The 20,451-nt window shown below is 51.1% G+C and overlaps 1 protein-coding gene and 1 long non-coding RNA gene across 7 annotated transcripts in view; one reads left to right on the top strand and one right to left on the bottom strand.

Moving 5' to 3' along the window:
* Nucleotides 1-326: 326 nt before the first annotated feature.
* Nucleotides 327-20,451, bottom strand: part of ARID3B (AT-rich interaction domain 3B) — a 59,192-nt gene continuing 39,067 nt past the window's right edge. For 2 of the 6 annotated variants that reach the window (XM_063794198.1, XM_054667041.1), the window contains exons 5-9: nt 8,447-8,630; nt 7,022-7,299; nt 6,641-6,895; nt 5,218-5,319; nt 327-2,833 (exon numbers count right to left, since the gene is read on the bottom strand). In XM_063794198.1, coding sequence (XP_063650268.1) covers nt 2,670-2,833; nt 5,218-5,319; nt 6,641-6,895; nt 7,022-7,299; nt 8,447-8,630 — 983 coding nt within the window. In that variant the 3' untranslated portion in view covers nt 327-2,669. Of the gene's footprint in view, nt 3,008-5,217; nt 5,320-6,640; nt 6,896-7,021; nt 7,300-8,446; nt 8,631-20,451 lie in introns of all 6 variants that reach the window. The other 4 variants (XM_063794199.1, XM_054667042.2, XM_063794201.1 and 1 more) reach the window with 3 other exon arrangements.
* Nucleotides 7,277-8,916, top strand: LOC129137145 (uncharacterized). Its single transcript, XR_008539355.2, has 3 exons — nt 7,277-7,362; nt 7,820-7,994; nt 8,389-8,916. It is a non-coding gene; the product is annotated as an uncharacterized LOC129137145 (long non-coding RNA).

The raw sequence follows: 20,451 nt of genomic DNA, 5'->3' as shown, positions 1-20,451 counted from the left end.
TCGTCTGACCCAGCAGGAGCTCGACAGGGGCTTGCTGAATCAAGGTGACCCGCTGGCCCTGTGCCTGCCAGGACACTGATGTGACATCGCTGGAGTCAGTTCTGATGATGAGGTAACGCCAGAGAAACCTGCTAACACAGAAGGTAAGCTGAGAGTGAGCTCAGTGAGCTTTCCCTTTGAAGAAGGCGTGGGTGAAGGGGAGAAGGTTCAGGAGAAATCAAGGGGTCAGGAGTAGTTCACTCAGTCCCCTTTCACTCTGAAGGAGCTCACCTCTCCCCAGTACTGTCCAGTGGAAAGGCCACTCAAAGCAACTGAGAGAGACCTGCTTGTGTGAAGAGGTAGAGGTTTATTGAAATATAAACATTCGAGAACATGTAAGATAGAAAATAACCACAACATATACAGACACTTGCTGCAGGAGGACATCTGAGGTATTTATTCACTGCCTAGGCTACCCATGTGCTATCACATTTTTCCTGGTTAGAATACATATAAGATGGAGAGCAGGAGGGGACAGAGCTGCCCTGGCTGATGGCACCTTCAGGGGAAGCTCTGCTTGGGCCAAGGCCCCACTCGTGGGGGCACCTGCTGGCACCCCTCATCGGGCTCTGGGTGACACCCTGCTGTTGTCCTTGAGGGCAGTGAGGGTTCACTCCAACGGTGTGGCCAGGCGAGCTGCCTGGGGAAAGGGAGAGGATCCAATGACCGGAAAGACACAGTGTGCTTTCCCTGCATACTCTGGGTGGGAAGAGTCCATCCTTTGTGACCAAACCCCTGAGAAAGACATACTGGCCAAATGTCTGAGACACCTTCAAATGGGCCCAGTGCCAGCCAACTGGGCTCCTCACTGGCACCACGTCCCAGATGCCCTTCTCTGCCCACACCCTGCAGGCTGAGGCCAGAGGAGGTCAGCCCTCGGGAGATGGGGTGTGTGTGTGTGTGTGTGTGTGTGTGTGTGTGTGTGGAGGGCTGAGAAAAGACGCAGTTGAGCAGAACTGCAGCTTACCGGGCTGAGGTATCTGTTTGTGCTCAAGCTTTTGATTCCCTTTCCTCTCCTACACAGGACTGAATGCGAGCCACGCCGCCACACACACCCACGCCACGCGCGGTGTCTCCCACTGCCACAGCCCCATGTCACAGTGGTGGTGTTCTGCTGAACATTCCAGGGCTTCCTCGACTGAGGTGAGCCGCAAGCGAATCAATTTTCTTTACAGCACAGGAGCCGCCTGCTCCCGCGCAGGGTCCAGGAGGAGCTGTGGAGTTATTCATCTCCTCATACCCTGGGGCGGCTCAACCTCTGGCAAGGCCAGCGAGGACCCCAGCCTGCCTGTGCCCTGAGCTGGGAATGCTGAGTGATGGGGAGGTGTCCTCTGCCTCCCTGGTCAGCTGGGGGTGGGGGTGTGGCAGAAAACGGTCTTCAGAACTGGTACGGTTTCAGGGCCCGACCCGGTGTGAGAGCGGGCCTCTCCACTCCACTTCCCCGCCCCCGCGATCCCTGAGTCGTCTCCCCTGCATGCCTCCACCCACCTCCTCACTGGGCTTGAGGGAAGGGCCAGAGGGGCCGGGGTACCCAATCACTTGCTTGGCTTTGGGGGTGATCTGTTTTCATTTCTTTGGTGCTACAACAATAAAAATTTTAAAATAAAAAAAAACAAAAGTCAGCAAAACACATATAAAAAAGATTTCAGAGATGCAAATACTTCCTGAAGACTCAAACATCAACAATTACAAATCTGAGGTATTTCAATGAACCTGACATCGGCACGTGTGGGGATGGTGAGGCCAAGATGGCCCCATAAGAAATAGAAGAGGGCTGAAGAAGGCTGAAGAAGGCTGGGGAGGACTGGGGAGGGCTGAAGAGGGCTGGGGAAAGGATGAGTGGGCTGTTTTTGGGAAAGCAGGCCAATAAGGGCAAGTGGGGAGCATGAAGTTTGGGGGGGTGCGGTCAGAGAATGGTCCGTGTGAAGCAGGTGCCAGGGCTGGGCAGCCCCGAGGCTCTGCCTTCCCATCAGCAGATGCCCTGTGGGCCCTGGCCCTGAACTGCCCTCACAGCCTCTTCCTTCAGACCATTAGAAGGGGGATCTGGGGCCCTGAGGACTGATTCAAGACTTGTGTTTGAGGGACCCGTACCCCAGGAACCTAACAGTAGGCAAAGTGGGCTGGAAGGGCCCCATCCCATGCTCAGCAGAGAAGGGCATGAAGGCATGCTCTTGGCTCCTGGCAGCCCCACATGGGACTTAAAAACAGGGGAAGAGACTAGTGGCCCTGGGGTCATGGCAGAAGGCAGGGGCAGGGAAATAAATTAAAAGGGGAGGGAAATGGAGGGCCTCCAGCCCTGTGTCGGCTGACAGATTGTCGATACACTGTGCCCCGAGCTGGGAGGTGGCTGGGGAACCCTGGAGGAAGCTGGACACCCACAGACCCCCACCCAGTTCTCCAGGACAATCCCTGATTGGACAACGCTGTCTGTCCTGCCCCTCTAGCCTCTCCCTGCCCCCAGAGTACAGCAGGACCTGAATGGAGCCTGGACAGACGGACACGTCCAAACTCTCAATGTCTGGCTAAACGGTGCTCGTCGACGTGGGCTCCGTGAGATGAGGTAAATTCTGTGCATCAACTTCCTTCACTCTCGACAGGAGAGTGGCAAGTGGGAAGCTGGGTCCTGCCCATCAGAGGGACCAGCTGGTGGAGGGCTCTGCGCTGGGGGTGCCCCGGGATGAGGTAGGACTTGGTGAACAGTGAGAGCTGCTGCTGCTGCTGGCGCTGCTGCCGAGGCTCTGGGGAGCAGACCCCGTGATGAGGTGGACCACAGGCTTCTGGGCAAACAGCACACCTTGGTGGGTGGAAGAGAAGCAAGTGTGGGCAGAGGAAGAGCGAAGGGGAGGGCCAGCTCCTTTCAGTAAGTATTCACCGCTGGCCTAGCCTGTGCCTGACTCCGCTGTAGACACCGTGCTAGGGGGTGATGGGAGAAGATCCAAATGCTGTCCTGCCTTGAAGTGCTGATGGGCTGGGGAGGGGGACAGATAAGTCGACAGAGTAATTTTGCTAAAATGTCATAAATGCTCTGAGACAGGGTGTACCCAGGGTACACAAAGAGGAACACCAAGGCCAGGTGTGGTGGCTCACAACTATAATCCCAGCACTTTGGGAGGGTGAGGCGGGAGAATAGCTCAAGGCCAGGAGTTTGAGACCAGACTGGGCAATACAGCAAGACCCTTGTCTCTATAAAAAATTTTTTTAAAATTAGCTGGGCGTGGGTAGTCCCAGCTACTCAGGGGGCTGAGGCAGGAGGATCGCTTGAGCCCAGGAGGTTGAGGCTGCAGTGAGCTATGACCGCACCAATGCACTCCAGCCTGGGTGACAGAGCCAGGTGGGGTGGGTGACTGGCTCCCTTCTTGTCAGGGGTTTGAGGAGCCTTCAACTTCTGACCCTTCCTCATTCTGAGAGGGAAGGAGTTACCTTCTCCTTTCTCCTTGACAGAGGACAAAAGGATATCAAGATCCAGGCCTTGAATTCCTACTTCCCTGCTTTCTCCATGGACCTAATTCCAACCCCCAACCCTCCCAAACCACAGCACAATGAAGAGGCAAAGGGCACCAGGCCCCACCTCCTCCAGGGGCCTCCTGTGACAGGTAGAGACCTCTGAGCAGAGTCTGCAGACATAGCATGACTGGTGAGCCCACTTGGCACCACTGCTTCTCTACACTCTGTCCTCTCTGAAGTGAGTGGCCCAGCAGAGATCCAGAGCATGCTCCCAGGAGGCCTGCAGGGCGGTGCTCTGAGGGAGTGTGGCCCTTAGAATGGGAGTAGGCCCTGAGAAAACACTCCCAGTTGTGATAGAAGGTGCAGTTGTAGGGCTTTCGCCTGTCTCCACGAGACACCTTGCCAGGCTGGCTGACACTCCGCATGCCATTGGGCCCTTGGTAAAACAGGTGGGTGATGCCCTGGGCCAGGCCTGGTGGCCCCCACTCATAATACTGTGCTTTTTTTTTTTTTTTTTTTTTTTTGAGACGGAGTCTCACTCTGTCGCCCAGGCTGGAGTGCAGTGGCGCGATCTCAGCTCACTGCAAGTTCTGCCTCCCAGGTTCACGCCATTCTCCTGCCTCAGCCTCCCGAGTAGCTGGGACTACAGGCACCCGCCCCCACGCCTGGCTAACTTTTTGTATTTTTAGTAGAGACGGGGTTTCACTGTGTTAGCCAGGATGGTCTCGATATCCTGACTTCGTGATCCACCCGCCTTGGCCTCCCAAAATGCTGGGATTACAGGCGTGGGCCACCGCGCCCAGCAATGCTGTGCTTAACAAGAGTCAGGTGGGCTTGTTCCCAAGCTCGTCCGTAAACCAATGAAATGGGAATGGGAAAAGGACTGCTGTTTTTACGAATACTAAGTTTTTGTTTTTTTTTTTTAATTGAGACAAGGTCTTGCTTTGTCACTCAGGCTGGAATGCAGTGGTACAATCATGGCTTACTGCAGCCTCGACCTCCTGGGCTCAAGTGATCCTCCTGGCCTCAGCCTCCCAAGTAGTTGGGATCACAGGTGTGCACCACCATGCCTGGCTATTTTTTTTTGTATTTTGTAGATTTGGGATTTTGCTATGTTGCTCAGGCTGGTCTCAAACTCCTGGGCTCAAGTGGTCCTCTTGCCTCAGCCTCCCAAAGTGCAAGGATTACAGGCATCAGCCACCGTGCCCAGTCATGAATACTAAGTTAAACCCTTAGAAAGACTCTGTAAAGGTGCGAAATCAACCAACCAACAAAACACTGTTGCCAAATTAGGTTTAGGAAAAGATAACTGTAAAAGACTGGGGGGGGGGGAGCTTAACAATGTAAGCTGATTCTCCTATACCGGGGTTCCTTTGCCTGTGTCTCAGTCTGCAAAAGGAAGAGAAGAGCTGAATTACAGTCAGAGAAAGGCTGTGCATGAGAAGACCTGGGGATTGTGGGACACTGACTGACTTCTTCAATTAACGAGCCAACCACTGGTCTAAAAGGGTTAGGTGAAGGGTTTCTGCCAAAGTGGGAGGGACCTATCATCCTGTTAACTATCCACAGTCTACTAGTCCAGAGGACCACTTGACCTTTGCAACTCTGAGACCAGGAAAAAGGAAGCCACTGTGGGAGGTGTTCAGACAGAGGGTAAGAGGCAGGGCCAGCCGCAGAGCTGCCCTGTGGCTAGCTGCGGCCACGTGGGCCTCCCCCAGAGCTCCAGGGCCTCACCTGCGTAGGTGGTGCCATCGATGTCCACAGACATGTTAATGCTCCCAATGCTACTCGTGGTCAGGTTCAGTGCTGCAGCCGAGGCCTCTGCTCTGTCTTCTGCTGGGGACAGGGAGACAGTGGGCCTGGTCAAGCCTTCCACAGCACTCCTGCTGTCCTCTCTGATGCTGCCTGGCCACCCCTGGTCAAAGCCTCACGCTGTTAGAAGGCATCTATGTAACCTTCTCCTGAGTGTAGGGTATGGCAGGAGATCCCAGGCTCGCCAATCTCCTGTTGCTGGCTTTTTCCACTGACCCAGTTCATCCCCCCAACTACCTCTGCTCCCAGAGAAAAGGAATCACAGTAGGCACGGAGGCCGGCTCCGGCCCCACCACTCTGCACTGGCACTTTCCAAGTGACGGGCAAACCCTGAACTACACTATACACCAGGCCCAGGAAATCAGAGATCAATGAGACCCAGCCCCAACTTTGAGGACCCACCTGCCCCTTCTTTCCTTTGACTCTGAGTCCCTCAAAGAGAGGAGTCTACGCCCTCAGCCCCTCCCCTCCATGACCACCCAGGCAGCTGGCGTTTGTGGAAGCCTGCAAGTGCTGGCACACACGGCCTTTGCCTGGCTCAACCCAGACTCAGAATTCTTCCCGGTGAGCTGTCTTTTCTAACAGCCCTTTGCTTTGTGCAGGAGCAGGGTACCTGGCCCTGGATGAGCTGTTACCTCCCAGTTTCCTTCTGGTCCCCAAGGGCAATGGGGTACGGAGGGGCAGCCTGGGAATATGTATAGCTCCCTTCACACCTGGCTCCTTCCCACACATCTCATTCATGTTTGCTTTGAGATAGCATCAGGACCAGAATGGGAAAGAATGTGTGTGAATGGGAAAAGGGGCGTGTGGCTTGAGGAAGAGAATGTGGGGCACCAGAACAATGTGAAGAGGAAGGGAAAGGATGTCAATTATGCTGCCAAACTTGTGTTTCCTCCTTCTGTCTATATTCCTGAGTCCCGCTGTCCAGCCCGGGGCAACTTGGCCCCTCGCTGAGCCTCAGGAACATGGGGTGTCTTCCTCCCAGACCTGCAGAAGGTGCCCTGCTCTTGCCTACATCCAGTGAGGTGCTGGGGTAATGGCTGGTGGGGAAACGCAGCAGCTCTCTGAAGGCCTCTGGCTCCTCCTCTGTGAATAACTGCTTTTCCCTCTTACTAGAGAACAGGGCACTGCCTGAGGCAACATGTGGTCCCCTCTACCAAACAACCTCAGCTTGGTGAACTAAGATCTCAGTGCCTCTCTTCTAGGGGCCTGGAAGGCAGAACCTGGAGGGGCCTCTTCCAGGTCAGGAGTATGTGCCTCACCACCCCTGCCCCACCAGTCCCAGGAGGCGTGAATGGGCTTGGGGTTTCCAGGAAGGGAAGGCCCGGCCCTGAGCCTGGCTCACCCCTGCCGTTGATCCTGATCTTCATGGGGAGCTGCCGTGCCATGCTGAAAAAGTTGCGCTGGAAGGCCTGCTGCACCAGGCGCTGCTCCTCCTCAGACAGCCTCGACGCCTTCTTCTCAGCAGGCTCCCCTGACTCCAGCCGCTCCCGCAGCTGCTCCAGTGCGGCGGTCCGAGTACCAGCCTGCTGGCTTGCCAAGGTCACGGGCACAGCCAGACGATTTGGCACAGGCACTGTTGTCACTGGGGCTCCATCACCTGCAAAGGAACTGGAGCTGGACCAATCCACAATTGACCCTCTTGCCCCAAAACCCCAGTCTTGAACACAGGGAAACTGGCATCCCTTCCTCCCTTTCTTCCTTCTCCCCCAGGAGCCCTGCTGACCTTTCCTGAGAGTGGTTGCTGGGGATATCCGAGGGCTACTGGTATTGGTGCCACTGCTGGAGCCAAGCCCAAGGATGGGAAAGCGGATCTTGGGTGGGGAGAGAAGGGCAGGGGCCCCGGCAGCAGCAGTAGCCGCAGCAGGTGAGTAGCCAAAGAGGGAGGAGCTGTAGCTGGGCCGCCGGCCCTCCCTGCGGTTGCCATCAATTGCTGCCTGGAGCTCGGCTGGGGAACTCAAGGCTTTCTTCTCACACTCATAGGCATACAGATACTTCATGTACCTGGAGGAAAAGAAGCAAGCAGGGAGAATAATCCAAAACAGCACCAGAGACCACCCAGTTGAGGTTGGTGGGTCTCTGGAAGCAGTCTCTGTTGGGCAGGACTCTAGGGCAAAGGATTGCAACCTTGGTATACTTGGCAGAAAAGTCTGGGATGGCCGGACACTCTGCCCCAGCCTCCTCTGACTGCCACTCAATCCTAAATAGGCTCTACTTTGAAGCACCATTCATTAGGGGAAATAAATAACATCTTAGTTGGCATTTTCACATTTGTTTTGAAGCCCTGGGAAAAATTAGGCCCATGTTTTACAAGGGCTTTCTGACTTCTTGATCTTATAACCATTCAGAGCTGGGCTAGTCAGATAGGAGCAATTCTTCCCATTGTGCATGGGACCTAGACACTGTCATTCTTTGTGTCTTAGGTCCCAAGAAGCAGTTCTCTACCCAAGAACCTTGCCATTCTGGTTGTAGCTACAACATGCTACCTAACTGATGTCAGTTGTTCATTGCATACTCTTCACAGAACAACTTCCAGAGTGTTCCAGAAGAAAAGATTCCTCTCTGGCCCTCATTCTTCAGTGCTACTATTGGTTTCACCGCTTCCATCACCCATGTAATTAACTCAAATGCTGACAAAACCAGGTCACCAATCCAAGGGGGCCTTCCTGCCTGCCTTTCTCTGGGTCCTCTGCCACTGGGTAAGCTGAATGTCAGGTAAGAGGGGCCACTTGGGGTGGAGATGCTGTTTGGAAGACAATGTCCTGGAAGGGGCACAGGTCTTAGAGACAGAAGCCCAGGTCTGAATCTCAGCTCTACCACTTACTGGCTAGTATATGACCTTAGCCAAATTATTTAACCATGGAGACTTCATTTTTGTAATGTGGGAAATGGGGGCATACCTACTTTACAGGGTTGACTGTGAGGTTTAAATGAAATAGTAAAGTCCCAGCACAGAGTAGACACTTGGTAAATGGTGGTTCTCATCACTACTTGGTTTAGTGAGGGATTCATCTCAGAAAGCTCCCCACTGTTTCGGGAATCCACTCATCTTGCTAACCATACAAAGGAATTTCCTTCCTTCCTCTCCTCTAGGTTACAACATCCCCTTTCTCCAGCCTCGGCTTCCTTTTCCCAGGCCCTGGCCACTCACTGCGTCCTGAGGGTGAAGGCGGCGCTGGTGATGGATGTGGGCAGGTTTAGGCCTTTGGTGATCTCCCTCCAGATCTTCTTGTTGATGATCTCCACCAGGCCCCCCTTCTCGGTCACCAGCTTATACAGCATGTACAGGTCCAGGATCTGTTTGGCCATGATGGGGATTCGGTTGATGGGGGTCCCTGTGGTTGTCCAATGAGAGAAAGAGACAGCGGGATCATCATCAGGCTGAGAAGAAAGATTCCGTGTATGCCCACCTTTAGCCGAGCTGGAAACAATGCTCATCAACCTGGAAGTGTAATTTAACTCAAACTCCCCAAGCCTCAACACTCAGACTAGCTGTCAGGACAGGTCCAACGCACAGGCTGTGTGGGCCTTTGGCAAAGCACTTAGCCTCTCTGGTTCTGTTTTGCCGTCTGTAAATAAGAGGGCCAGACTAGATGATTTCAAAGGTGCTTGTTTTTTAGTTCGTGTGTGTGTGTTTTTGTTTTTGTTTTGCTGGCAGTATGATTCCAGACTATTCCTAGTGATCTGGCGACTTATCTCTGCAGCTTTCAGACTCCATTCAGCGGCAGCTTCCTCTGGGATGCCTTTCTCTGACTTCCTAGAAGGGGAGCCCTGCCTAGTCACCCTCCTGGCAGCGCTCAGTGCTGCTTATAAGAGTGTGCTCGTTGGCTGGGCGCGGTGGCTCACGCCTGTAATCCTAGCACTTTGGGAGGCCGAAGCGGGCAGATCACGAGGTCAGGAGATCGAGACCATCCTGGCTAACACGGCAAAACCCCGTCTCTACTAAAAATACAAAAAAAATTAGCCTGGCGTGGTGGCAGGCGCCTGTAGTCCCAGCTACTCGGAAGGCTGAGACAGGAGAATGGCGTGAACCCGGGAGGCGGAGCTTGCAGTGAGCCGAGATCACACCACTGCACTCCAGCCTGGGCGACAGTGAGACTGTCTTAAAAAAAAAAAAAAAAAAAAAAAAGAGTGTGCTTGTTTGCACATGCCTGCTTTCTCCTCTCCTGCTTGATGGAGAAATGGTTTATTTCTCTCTCGTGTGCCCCGCCATGTCAAAGGAGTTGCTGGACACACAGGTCTCCAGAGGAATGAAAAGCCACTCAATTCTCTCCCCACACCAATCACTCCACCCACTCCCTGGCCTCTGAAAGGGGGAGGGTCAGAGCAGCTTCCGCCCAATGGCCCCGAGGGGAAGTGAGAGGAGCCAGGGACTTGATTAGGAAACCTGGCACCGAGGAGGAAGGGCTACTAATGAGCACCAGGGGATGTGGTGAGGGCGGGGCAAGTCCTTTCACAGCCGGCTGGGATGCTCATCAGGAGGCGTGATGGATGACTGTCATTTGGCAGCCTCGGGATTAATGATCTGGAGGTCAGAGGGGAGAATTCCACAGGGAAGGGTCACCGTCCAGGGCAGGGTATGAGACTTGTTGCCTTTTGATGGCAAACTCCTTTTACTGTACACAGACTGCTGCTCCTCTGCCTTGCCCCCTCCCATTGCCCCAGTCTCGCTGAGGTCTCACTGGGCTGCCTGGTGGACCTTAAACCAACCTGAGCAGGAAGAGCTGTTTGTTTCTGCTCCATCCGCCTTCTTTCCCTAAAGGCACAGCAGTTTTCTCAGCTCTGAATGGCAGCCTCACCAACTCTTTTACAGGATGGTTCAAGCCAGAGAATGAAAAGGAAGCACTGTGGGCATGGATATGTGGGGCTGCTGCGGCAGGACCAGGCCTCTTCTTCTTCTTCTTTTTTTTTTTTTAAAGATAGGGTCTCACTCTGTTGCCCAGACTGGAGTGCAGCGGTGCAATCATGACTTATTGCAGACTTAACCTCCAGCCATCCTCCCACTCAGCCTCTTAAGTAGCTGGGAATACAGGCACACACCACCACACTCAGGGAATTTAAAAACATTTTCTGTAGAGACAGGATCTTCCTATGTTGCCCAGGCTGGTCTCAAACTCCTAAGTTCAAGCAATTCTCCTGCCTCAGCCTCCCAAAGCACATGGACTGCAGCGTGAGCCACAGCACCTGGCTTAGGCCTCTTTCCTAAGTGTGGGGAGGGAGTTAGTGAGCTTGAAGACCTTTATCTTGACCTGCTGGTCCTTGGAGGGTCAAGGACAAAGGGGTCATGGAATTAGATCCACAAATTCATAGGTAAAATAACAGAGGATTACGGGCATACTCCTAAGACACACAGCTCATGTGCTGGTTGACTTCTCCCAGTGCTGTTCTGGACAGTAAACCTTCCCCCTACCAGAAAGACAAAAGCCTGATGTGGGCCCCCAGCAGGACAGAGCTAACGTCGACCTCCTTTTGGAGGCCTATCTGCCCAAACACACCCATGGCCTTGAGTCCACACCTTCCAAAGCATTACCTGGAGTGTCTGAGAGGACCACTCCCAAGGTCCCCTCACACAGGGCTCCTAAGCTCACATTTCCGGAAGCTCCTAGGGCATCTTCACACATGTGACCCGTTTACTTCCAAGTCAGAATGTTTGTGCTGGGCTCATCTTCATTCCCCTAAACTAGCTCCCTTTCCCCACACCTCATTTTTTCCCAGCAACACTACCACCCTTGGAAGTTAGGCAGGAAGGCAGGAACCTCGTGTCAGCACTGGCTCCTCTCCTCTCCCTATCACCCACTTTCAGGGTGTTAGAAGGCTTCATGATTCGTCCTCGGAGGTACCTCTCAAAGGCATCTTCCTTTTTGGCCTGCAGCCACCATCCTGGTCCAGGCCCTCTCTGGCCCACAATTAGATGCCTGCAGCAGCCTCTTAGCCATACGATCAACTTCAACACTGCAGCCAATCTTATTAAAATACTACTTTTACCATATTACTCACCTCCTTGTTTAAAAACCTATGAAAACTCTTATTGCTTACCTAGCCCATCTCACATGTCCAATCGCATGACCCATGTTCCTCAACACTCCCTTAGAAGATCACATGTGAAGTATTCCTGGCATATCCAAGCAACTCTCTTGTACTCCAACTCACTGGGCCTTCTCCCTATTGCCCCCCAAACACGCTCTTTTGTGCCTCCCCTCAAATCCTCCACAGTGTTCTTCCATATCCACTCCTTCCAGGAAGCATGTTCTCACTACCCCAGTTCATGTGGGTTTCTTCCCTCTCAGAATTTCTATCACGCCCCTATAAGTTTAGCAAATTGTCCTTCTCTAATTGTTTCACATCTGTCTATCCGATATCCCAGGAGGACTGTCAGCTCTATGAAGGCAGGGGTTGTCTTTTCTTTACCATGCCTACCATGCCTTATAGCGTTTAATAAATTAACCTACCCAGAAATGTTTCTCGAGGTCTCACTATGTTGCCCAGGCTGGTCTCAAACTCCTGGACTCAAGCAATCCTCCCACTTCAGCCTCCCAAAGTGTTGGGATGACAGGCGTGAGCCACGCACCCAGCTGAGATTTTCTAGTGTGGTTCAAACTGCCTCTGAAGGCAACTCCCCAGAGAGGAATTACAAATTCATTTTGAGTAGTCATTGGACTAATTGCCTGGCTGTTTGAGATGGCATCTTTGAAGGACAACATTGTTATAGATGTAGAAATTTCATTAAAAATTAGCCTCTTTAAAGTCACACACAACGTGACTGTATTATATTAGACTGAGAACTGCTTAGGGCCAGGGGAACAATGGCAGATACAGAACCTGAGGAGACAAGGAAGGGTCACAGTGGTGTCTGAAGTCAAGGTTGTAACCTAACTAATAAGTGATCTCTTCCCAGAGGGGAAAATGGACTCTTCTGGGAACTGTCATCACACTACAGAGAAACCGCAGGTAAGAGGTGCACTGGAAACCGTGGTGGTGGCCCCTGCACCCTGCTGTGTGGCCCAGCTCCACCCAGGGCATACTTGGGAAGCTGTTTTCCTCACTCCACAGTGAACTCTCCTCACACGAGCCCCCATGCCCTGATCAGGCACCCTGGTTCTGGAGATCAAGCTGATAAGGAGATTGGGCGCATTATTCCCTGTGGCTGGCCCTCTGTGAAACTGTTAGTGGCTCCCAGTGCAGGCTGGCCCTTGGTGCCATCAGAAACAGAGCGGAGGCTATGCCGAGGGCTCTCTAGATGACAGTGGCGCTTTCTCCCATCAGATAATCCAGACACAAAAGCCTGCCGCGTCTTTGATTCTTCTAACAACTGAGAGAAGCAGAATCTGCAGGTTGGTCTCAGCAGTTTGCTTTGTGCTTAATGGACCTGGTAGCCATTTCTCTTGTCCAAAGTAGATTCTACTATGAAGAAAGAGAGAAGGCCTTTAAGCTAAGTTTACCTGCTGAACAAGAACCAATAGGCATTCGACAGACTCAGGCCTCAGTTTCCGCAAATGTGAAGTGAGGAATTTGGACTAGATGATTTTCAGTTCTAAAGTCTATGAATAAAAAATTAAAACAAAAATTCTGCTGATGTACCTTCAAACCAGCAATATATAAATCGATAAACAAAAATTGACAGTTGTGATTATTACCAAAGGGAGAATCACATGGTTTTAGGAACTTGCCTGAATTATAGAGTAATATTGTCAAGTGGCCTTGATACAGATAGTTTGAGATTTTCTCTGTGAAGGGCCCCCGGCTTAAGGCCAGATTTGTGAAGTTCACGTCCACAAGCAATGGCTCCTTTCCCAGTCTTTGCGGGAGGGAGCAAGGGGTCTCTGGCCTGCTCTCTGGGCTGTATTCTATCTTCCTCTAAGGAAGCTCTTCACCTGAGAGAGACAGGCCTCTGTCCACAAGAAATGCAAAAGCAACCCACAGGGCACCAGGAAGGAGGCAAACACCCACAGAAGAGAGATCTTTGTGGGTCACTGGTGTTGGCCCTACAGGAGACCAAATCTCCACCCCCATCATGCCTCCCAGAAGGGGGTGAGCACCTGATGGGGAAGCCTGTGGACTGTCAGTCACTGCTATCAAAGCAGGAGCTGGGATTGAGGGTAATTAATCATGCTCTCTCTGACAGGAATCCAGGGCCTTATCTGCACCCCAAGAAGTGCCGCTGGTCTCCAGTTCCCTCCTCAATAAAGGAGACTGACAGTTGCAACAAAGAGGCCCCTTATCAGATTTCAGCCAGGGCGCCTGCAGCCCGAGGGACGGATGTAAAAGGCTTTTATGAGGGCCATGGACCCAGTGAAGCTGGCGGGACTCCTGGGGCTTTAACCCTTGTTGGTGGGAATGCCGCTGGGTGCTGGCACTAGCAGGCCACAGCTGTGATCAGGAGCTTCCAGTGCAGATGTGGCCAAACAAAAGCTGCTCCCTGGTACTTTGTTTTCCTTCCTGCCACTCAGACAACCAAGATGTAGCTGGGGATAGGGGTGAGGGCAGAAGAGATGGCCTCTTCTGGCTTTGGAGACAAAGATGAGAGATGGTAAGAGTGTTGAAGGGAAAGCCACTTCCTCCCCATTGCAGAGAATGGGCCGGTTCCAGGGAAGTCCAGAAGCAAACAGGGGCAGGGACCCCAGACAGACTCATATGGCTGCCTTCCTGCCCACTGGGCAGGGGTGAGGGCCCAGGACCCAGGGTGTGGCCCTGCCAGGGACTCTTGCTGCTTTTTCCAGGCTTTGAGAAAGATCATTAATCATTTCCATAGCCTGACTGTCAAGAGAGCTGACCAGAGAGACTGGAAGAGTTAAGACCTGTGTTAAGCAGGGAATGTGTGCAGGCAGGCAGGCTTCCGGAACATTCCTCTGCATCTTCATTCTTGCCCTGCTCTAGACCTGCTCCCCAGAAGCCAGCAGAGAAATGACTGCTGATTTCCCCCCATGACTTGTTCATATAGAGAATATCACAACAGATACTGGCGACTACTACAGGGGACAAGGGCTGAAAAACTACCTATTGGGTACTATGCATACAACCTGGGCAACGGGATCAATCGTACTCCAAACCTCAGGGCCCTGCAGTATATCCATGTAAAAAACCTGCACATGTACCACCTGAACCTCTAACAAAAGTTTTAATAGGAAAGGGAAAGGAAAAAGAAAAGGGAAAGGAAAAGGAAAAAGGTCTCCCACTGGGAAACCAGGCAGCAGCGTCTGGTAGTCTGCCATGCAGCTTGTAGTTGCACTGTTCCACAAGACAGGCCAGAGGCAAGCATGTGCCAATATGCTAGTATAGACTGACAAGAATCCTTAAGCCTTCCACCTCCAACTGCCCACTGAGTGGGTCTAACTTACATATGGTATAGTGCATTAACCTTAACCATACAGCTCACTAGATGTGTACTTCCAAATATACCTCCACAACCATCCCTCAGATCAAAATAAAGAACTTTTTTTTTTTTTTGAGACAGAGTCTCGCTCTGTTGCCCAGGTTGGAGTGCAATAGTGTGATCTTGGCTCGCTGCAAACTCCACCTCCCAGGTTCAAGCGATTCTCCTGCCTCAGGCTCCCAAGTGGCTGGGATTACAGGCGCTTGCCACCATGCCTGGCTAATTTTTGCATTTTTAGTGGAGACAGGGTTTCACCATTTGGCCAGGCTGGTCTCAAACTCCTCACCACAGGTGATCCGCCTGCCTCAGCCTTCCAAAGTGCTGGGATGACAGCCGTGAGCCACCATGTCTGGCCAAAACACAGAACATTTACAGCACCCCTAGAAAACTCTCTCATGCCTCTTTCCAATCAATATCCATCCCTCCACCCTACCCACTCTGGAAATAAAATGCTATTCTGACATTTTTTTTGAACTTTATATAAATGGACTCACATAGTATATATTCTATGTCTGGCTTCTTTTGCTCAATATCAGGTCTGAGAGTCATCCCAGCTGCGTAAAGCAGTAGTTCATAACTTTTTTTTTTTAGGTGGAGTCTCACTCTGTAGCCCAGGCTAGAGTGCAGTGACATGATCTCGCCTCACTGCAGCCTCTGCCTCCCAGGCTCAAGCACTTCTCTCACCTCAGCCTCCCAAGTAGCTAGGACTACAGGCAGGTGCCACCACATCCAGCTAATTTTTTCTTTTTTTTTTTTTTGGTAGAGATGGGGTTTCACCATGTTGCCCAGGCTGCTCTTGAACTTCTGAGCTCAAGTGATCCACCTGCCTCACCCTCCCAAAGTGCTGGGATTACAGGTGTGAGCCACTGTACCCGGCTAGTTCATAACTTTCTACTGCTGTGTAGTGTTCCGATATGTGACTATGCTACATTTATTTATCCATTCTACTACTGATGGACATTGGAATTCTTTCCAGTTTTTGGCCATAATGAATGGAGCTGCTATGAATATGCTTACCTGTATCTTTCAGTGAACACAAGCACTCATTTCTGTTGGGAATACACCCAGGAGTGCAACTGCTGGGTAACAAGGTCCAGGTATGTTTAGCTTTAGCGAACACTACCAAACAGACTTCCAAAGTAGTTGTATCCCTTTACACTCCCAGCTGTAATGCATGGGAGAGCTGGTGGTTCTACAACCTTGGAGGCTAATTTTAAACTCATTACCTTTTTTGCTACTCCAGCTTGGACTAATCTCTTTAGGTGAAGTTCAACAGTAAATGTAATATTGTATTCTGCTATGCCTAACAATAAGATTATGGTGGCTGGGTGCGGTGGCTCACGCCTGTAATTCCAACATTTTGGGAGGCCAAGGTGGGCAGATCACCTGAGGTCGGGAGTTTGAGACCAGCCTGTCCAGCATGGTGACACCCCATCTATATTAAAAATACAAAAATTAGCCAGACGTGGTGGCAGGCGCCTATAATCCCAGCTACTCGGGAGGCTGAGGCAGGAGAATGGCATGAACCCGGGCGGCGGAGGTTGCAGTGAGCCGAAATCGCGCCACTGCACTCCAGCCTGGGCGACAGAGTGAGACTCCGTCTCAAAAAAAAAAAAAAAAAAAAAAAATTATGGCTATGACAACTGCATTCAGAGAAACTGGCCAATGAGTCAGTAGGAGGTGGACTGCAGGGTCTTCCCTGCTTTGCCTGCCACTGGGCAGATCTGCCTGGCATCTCCAGGAGAGGAATGGAAGGCTGGCTGGGCTGGGGCACACCTCATGGGCCTTCTGGCCTGAGCAGTGCACAGCTGTCTGAGTTTCCAGTGCTGTTGTGCCACTAGACTCTCAAAACCCAGCAGAACTTCCCCATGGTGTAAGCAGGCCAAACACTCACTGCAACCTTTCACCATACCAACTCTTAGATGATTTACTGAATATTGGTTCACTTTGGGACAAAAGAGGCAAAACTATCAAATAACTCAATTTTCCCATGTGTTAGAAATACCAATAAAAGATTTTGAAGGGGAAGAGGCTGAATTTAACGGCAAAAGCAGGCTATTCAAATTAATTGTGACTTTCAAAAACCAGACTCCCTTCCTATGATCGTGGATAACTGGGTATTTATAGAGTATTATAATGACTATTAAAAATGGGGAAAAAACCAGTATATTTTTTTAACAGCAGCTGGGTCACCTAGAGAGAGAAAAAGATCTGGCCTCAGACAAAGGGCTAATCCAGACACTTAAAGATTTGCATTTTAGACTTTCATTTCGGGATAAAGTTAGAAAATGAAGCCCCAAAGCCTATATCGTCTGAAAAAGACAACATATTTTCATCTGCCAGGAAGGGTGTCCAGGGCACAGACCATTTATGGTAAGATACAAAGAATATACAAGAAATTGCCTCCACCAAAAGGCAAAGCAATATATGTCATGAACACTTCCTTGCCTGAGATGGATAGATAAGCACACAACAGAAGGAAAAACACTCAAGTTGCACTTTGAAGCAGACCAAGCCCTTTTCCCACAGTAAATTCTTTGTATATACACATCAAAAAAGATCCAGCAATCCATTTGGGAAAACCAAGGTCAGTTTGCAGCCTTGAAGAGAACTGATGGGGGCGGGAGGGCAGGTCTACAAGTGAGGGCTTAACCAAAAAACTTGTCTTCCATGTGACCAGGCAGTTCCTTAGCCTGGTGTGCCCAGATGGGGCAGGGGCAGGAAAAGAGAGCCTTGCTTGTGGGCATTCTGGGTGCCTCCTGTGTCTCCCAAGCCCTACCCCATCCTGCCTTGACAGATGGCAGCCTCTGTGCCACTCTGAGTTGTCACATCTGCCCTTCCCTATTTCTCTGAGAAACAGCCCTGACCCTGAGATGAAGACCCATCTTGCACATCAGGTTCTACCCTGTGTTCATCAGCTAGATGCTCAGAAGCGCTACTGAACGGTGGCCTGTGGAGGCAGGCCACCACCCTCTTGGAGGCGGTGAATGCTGCAGAAGACATGAGGTTTGCCTGCTGCCCCAAAGGGAAGTGATGGGGTTGCTACCTCTAGGGAACAAGTTTCTCAAAGATAAGGCAGGAGAAGCAAAGCACACTGGCCTGGGAGTTAGGAGACCGCGTGCTAAGTCTGCTCTGTGGCCTTAGGTGAGTCACTTAACCTTGGGGCTGCTTCTTCAGGGTTACAGGTGATAACCTTTGCTCTCTCTACTCTACAGAGCTGGAGCTGAGGGGAGCAGCAGATCAGATAATGGGTTGCAAGGGTTCTGTAATGTGTATGGTATAATAAAAATGCAAGTAACAGTAAAATCACCATTATCGTCATCATCATCCTGACTCTTTAATGAAACCACACTTCTGTTTCACCTCCTAGGGAACAAAAAACAAGCTTTTCTTCCTCACTGATGAAGGAAAAATGAAATTGTTTATAATAGCCTTTGCTTATTAGACTTAGAAATTAGTCCCTCCCCTTGGGCACTGAAAGACTAAATGGAAAATCTGTGAGGGAATGGTATTTCAGAAACCACCCACAGGGAGTTAAATTAGCCAGACAATTTTATTTACAACTGTTTTGGCTTTATGTTTGCCAAAGAAACACGTTTTTTGTTTTTTATTTGTTTTTTTGACAGTCTCATTCTGTTGCCCAGGCTGTGGTGCGATCCTGGCTCACTGCAACCTCTGCCTCCCAGGTTCAGGCGATTCTCCTGCCTCAGCCTCCTGAGTAGCTGGGATTGCCAGCATGTGTCACCATGCCTGGTTAATTCTTGTATTTTTAGTAGAGATGGGGTTTCACATGGTGGCCAGGCTGGTCTCAAACCCCTGGCCTCAAGTGATCCGCCTGCCTTGGCCTACCAAAGTGCTGGGATTACAGGCATGAGCCAATGCATCCAGCCGAAACGTGTGTATTTTTTGCACACACACACACACACACACACACACAGAGCAAAAGGTGAGCCCAAAGGGGCATCAGAGTTCTAAACCTAACCAGTCTTTTCTAGAGAAATATTCTGGCAGGAATAGGGCAGTGGGGGACAATCGAGGGCAACTTGCTTAGTTGAATCTGGCTTCAGTCAGCAAAAGAGGAAATACATTACACAGCAAGGACAGGAGAGAAGCATTTGGTCTCGGAGATTCCTGGTGTCGTTTCATACAATTACTTTGATAGAAAACTGCTAAAGGGGCTTTTCTTCTTTTGATTTTTTGTTCATCAAGGGTAGCTCAATAGACACAATCATGGACACACAATACAGACAATAGAAACTTCCAAGATGACACTAATTGAACCCTCTCATTCAATAGATAAGGAAACTGTGGCCACCAGAGTGGGGAGGATGTGCTCAAGATCAGGAGAACGAAGGGATGTTAGCCCTGGCTTTGCACTGCCAGTCCAGAGCTCTTTCCACCCCCACAGGGCACTGCGCCTCGTCCCACTCCAATCTTCTCAGGCTTATTTATGCGCAGGTTGCTCTGCTGCTCAGGGAGGGGAGGGGGTCACCAAGGTGCAAGTCACCCCGGTCTTGCCTAGAAACCAAGGTGCTGAGGGCTGAGAGGCCCATCTGTTGCAGTCAATTCACCCAAACATGTTAACAAGCAAGAGATACAGCACAAAGCAGCAGTTATGGCCCGTCCCTGTCTCCCACTGGACAGCCATTTTATCACCTGCAGCTGTGGTCATTCGGGGCGGCCTGCTGTGTGCTGCATCCCTCAGAGCTGTCTGCTTCCTCTCTGGGCACAGCCTGCTGTGTCAAAGCTGCTGGCCCCTCTCACAGCCCACTTGGGTGTCTCCAGGCCTTTCAAACTCAGGCTATTTTCTTTCTTTTCTTTCTTTCTTTCTTCCTTGCATTTCCCTTTCCCTTTCCTTCTTTCTTTTGTTTTTTGAGACAAGGTCTCACTCTGTTGCCCAGGTTGTAGTGCAATGGCATGAACTCAGCTCACTGTAGCCTTGACCTTCCAAGCTCAAGTGATCCTCCCACCTCAGCCTCCAAAGTAGCTAAGACCACAGGCGCATGCCACCACACTCAGCTAATTAAAAAAAAAATGTTTTTTTTTTTGTAGAGACAGGGTCTCACTATGTTGTCCAGGCTAACTCAGGCTATTTCCAGTGACTCCTGTGATATCTACTGCTTACCTTTCATATTAGCTATGGAGGCCAAGTCCCTGACCTGCTGCTGAGGTCTATGAGGCTTTTCCTTGGTCCCAACTAGCAAGATCTGCCTCCTGTGTCCCCCAGACACTCCACAAGTGACAAGTCACAAATGTCTAAGGGCCCTTGGTCTCACCATTCTGTTAAGAACAAAGACAGCCGGGCTCGGTGGCTCATGCCTGTAATCCTAACACTTTAGGAGGCCGACGCGGGCGGATTACCTGAGGTTGGGAGCTCAAAACCAGCCTGGCCAACATGGTGAAACCCTGTCTCTACTAAAAATACAAAAAATTAGCCAGGTGCAATGGTACATGCCTGTAATCCCAGCTACTTGGGAGGCTGAGGCAGGAGAATAGCTTGAACCCAGGAGGTGGAGGTTGCAGTGAGCCGAGATGGTGCCACTACACTCCAGCCTGGGCTACAGAGGGAGACTTTGCTTAAAAAAAAAAAAAAGACAGGCCAGGTGCGGTGGCTCATGTCTGTAATTCCAGCACTTTGGGAGTCCGAGGCAGGCAGATCACTCGAGGCCAGGAGTTTGAGATCAGCCTGGCCAACATGGTGAAACTGTTTTTACTAAAAAATATAAACATTAGCCAGGCGTGGTGGTGCATGGCTGTAATCTCAGCTACTTGGGAGGCTGAGGCAC

The sequence above is a fragment of the Pan troglodytes genome, chromosome 16, assembly GCF_028858775.2.
Source record: "Pan troglodytes isolate AG18354 chromosome 16, NHGRI_mPanTro3-v2.0_pri, whole genome shotgun sequence".
Classification (NCBI taxonomy): domain Eukaryota; kingdom Metazoa; phylum Chordata; class Mammalia; order Primates; family Hominidae; genus Pan; species Pan troglodytes.
The sequence above is the reverse complement of the archived record's forward strand: the minus strand, read 5'-3'. Positions and strand labels throughout refer to the sequence as shown.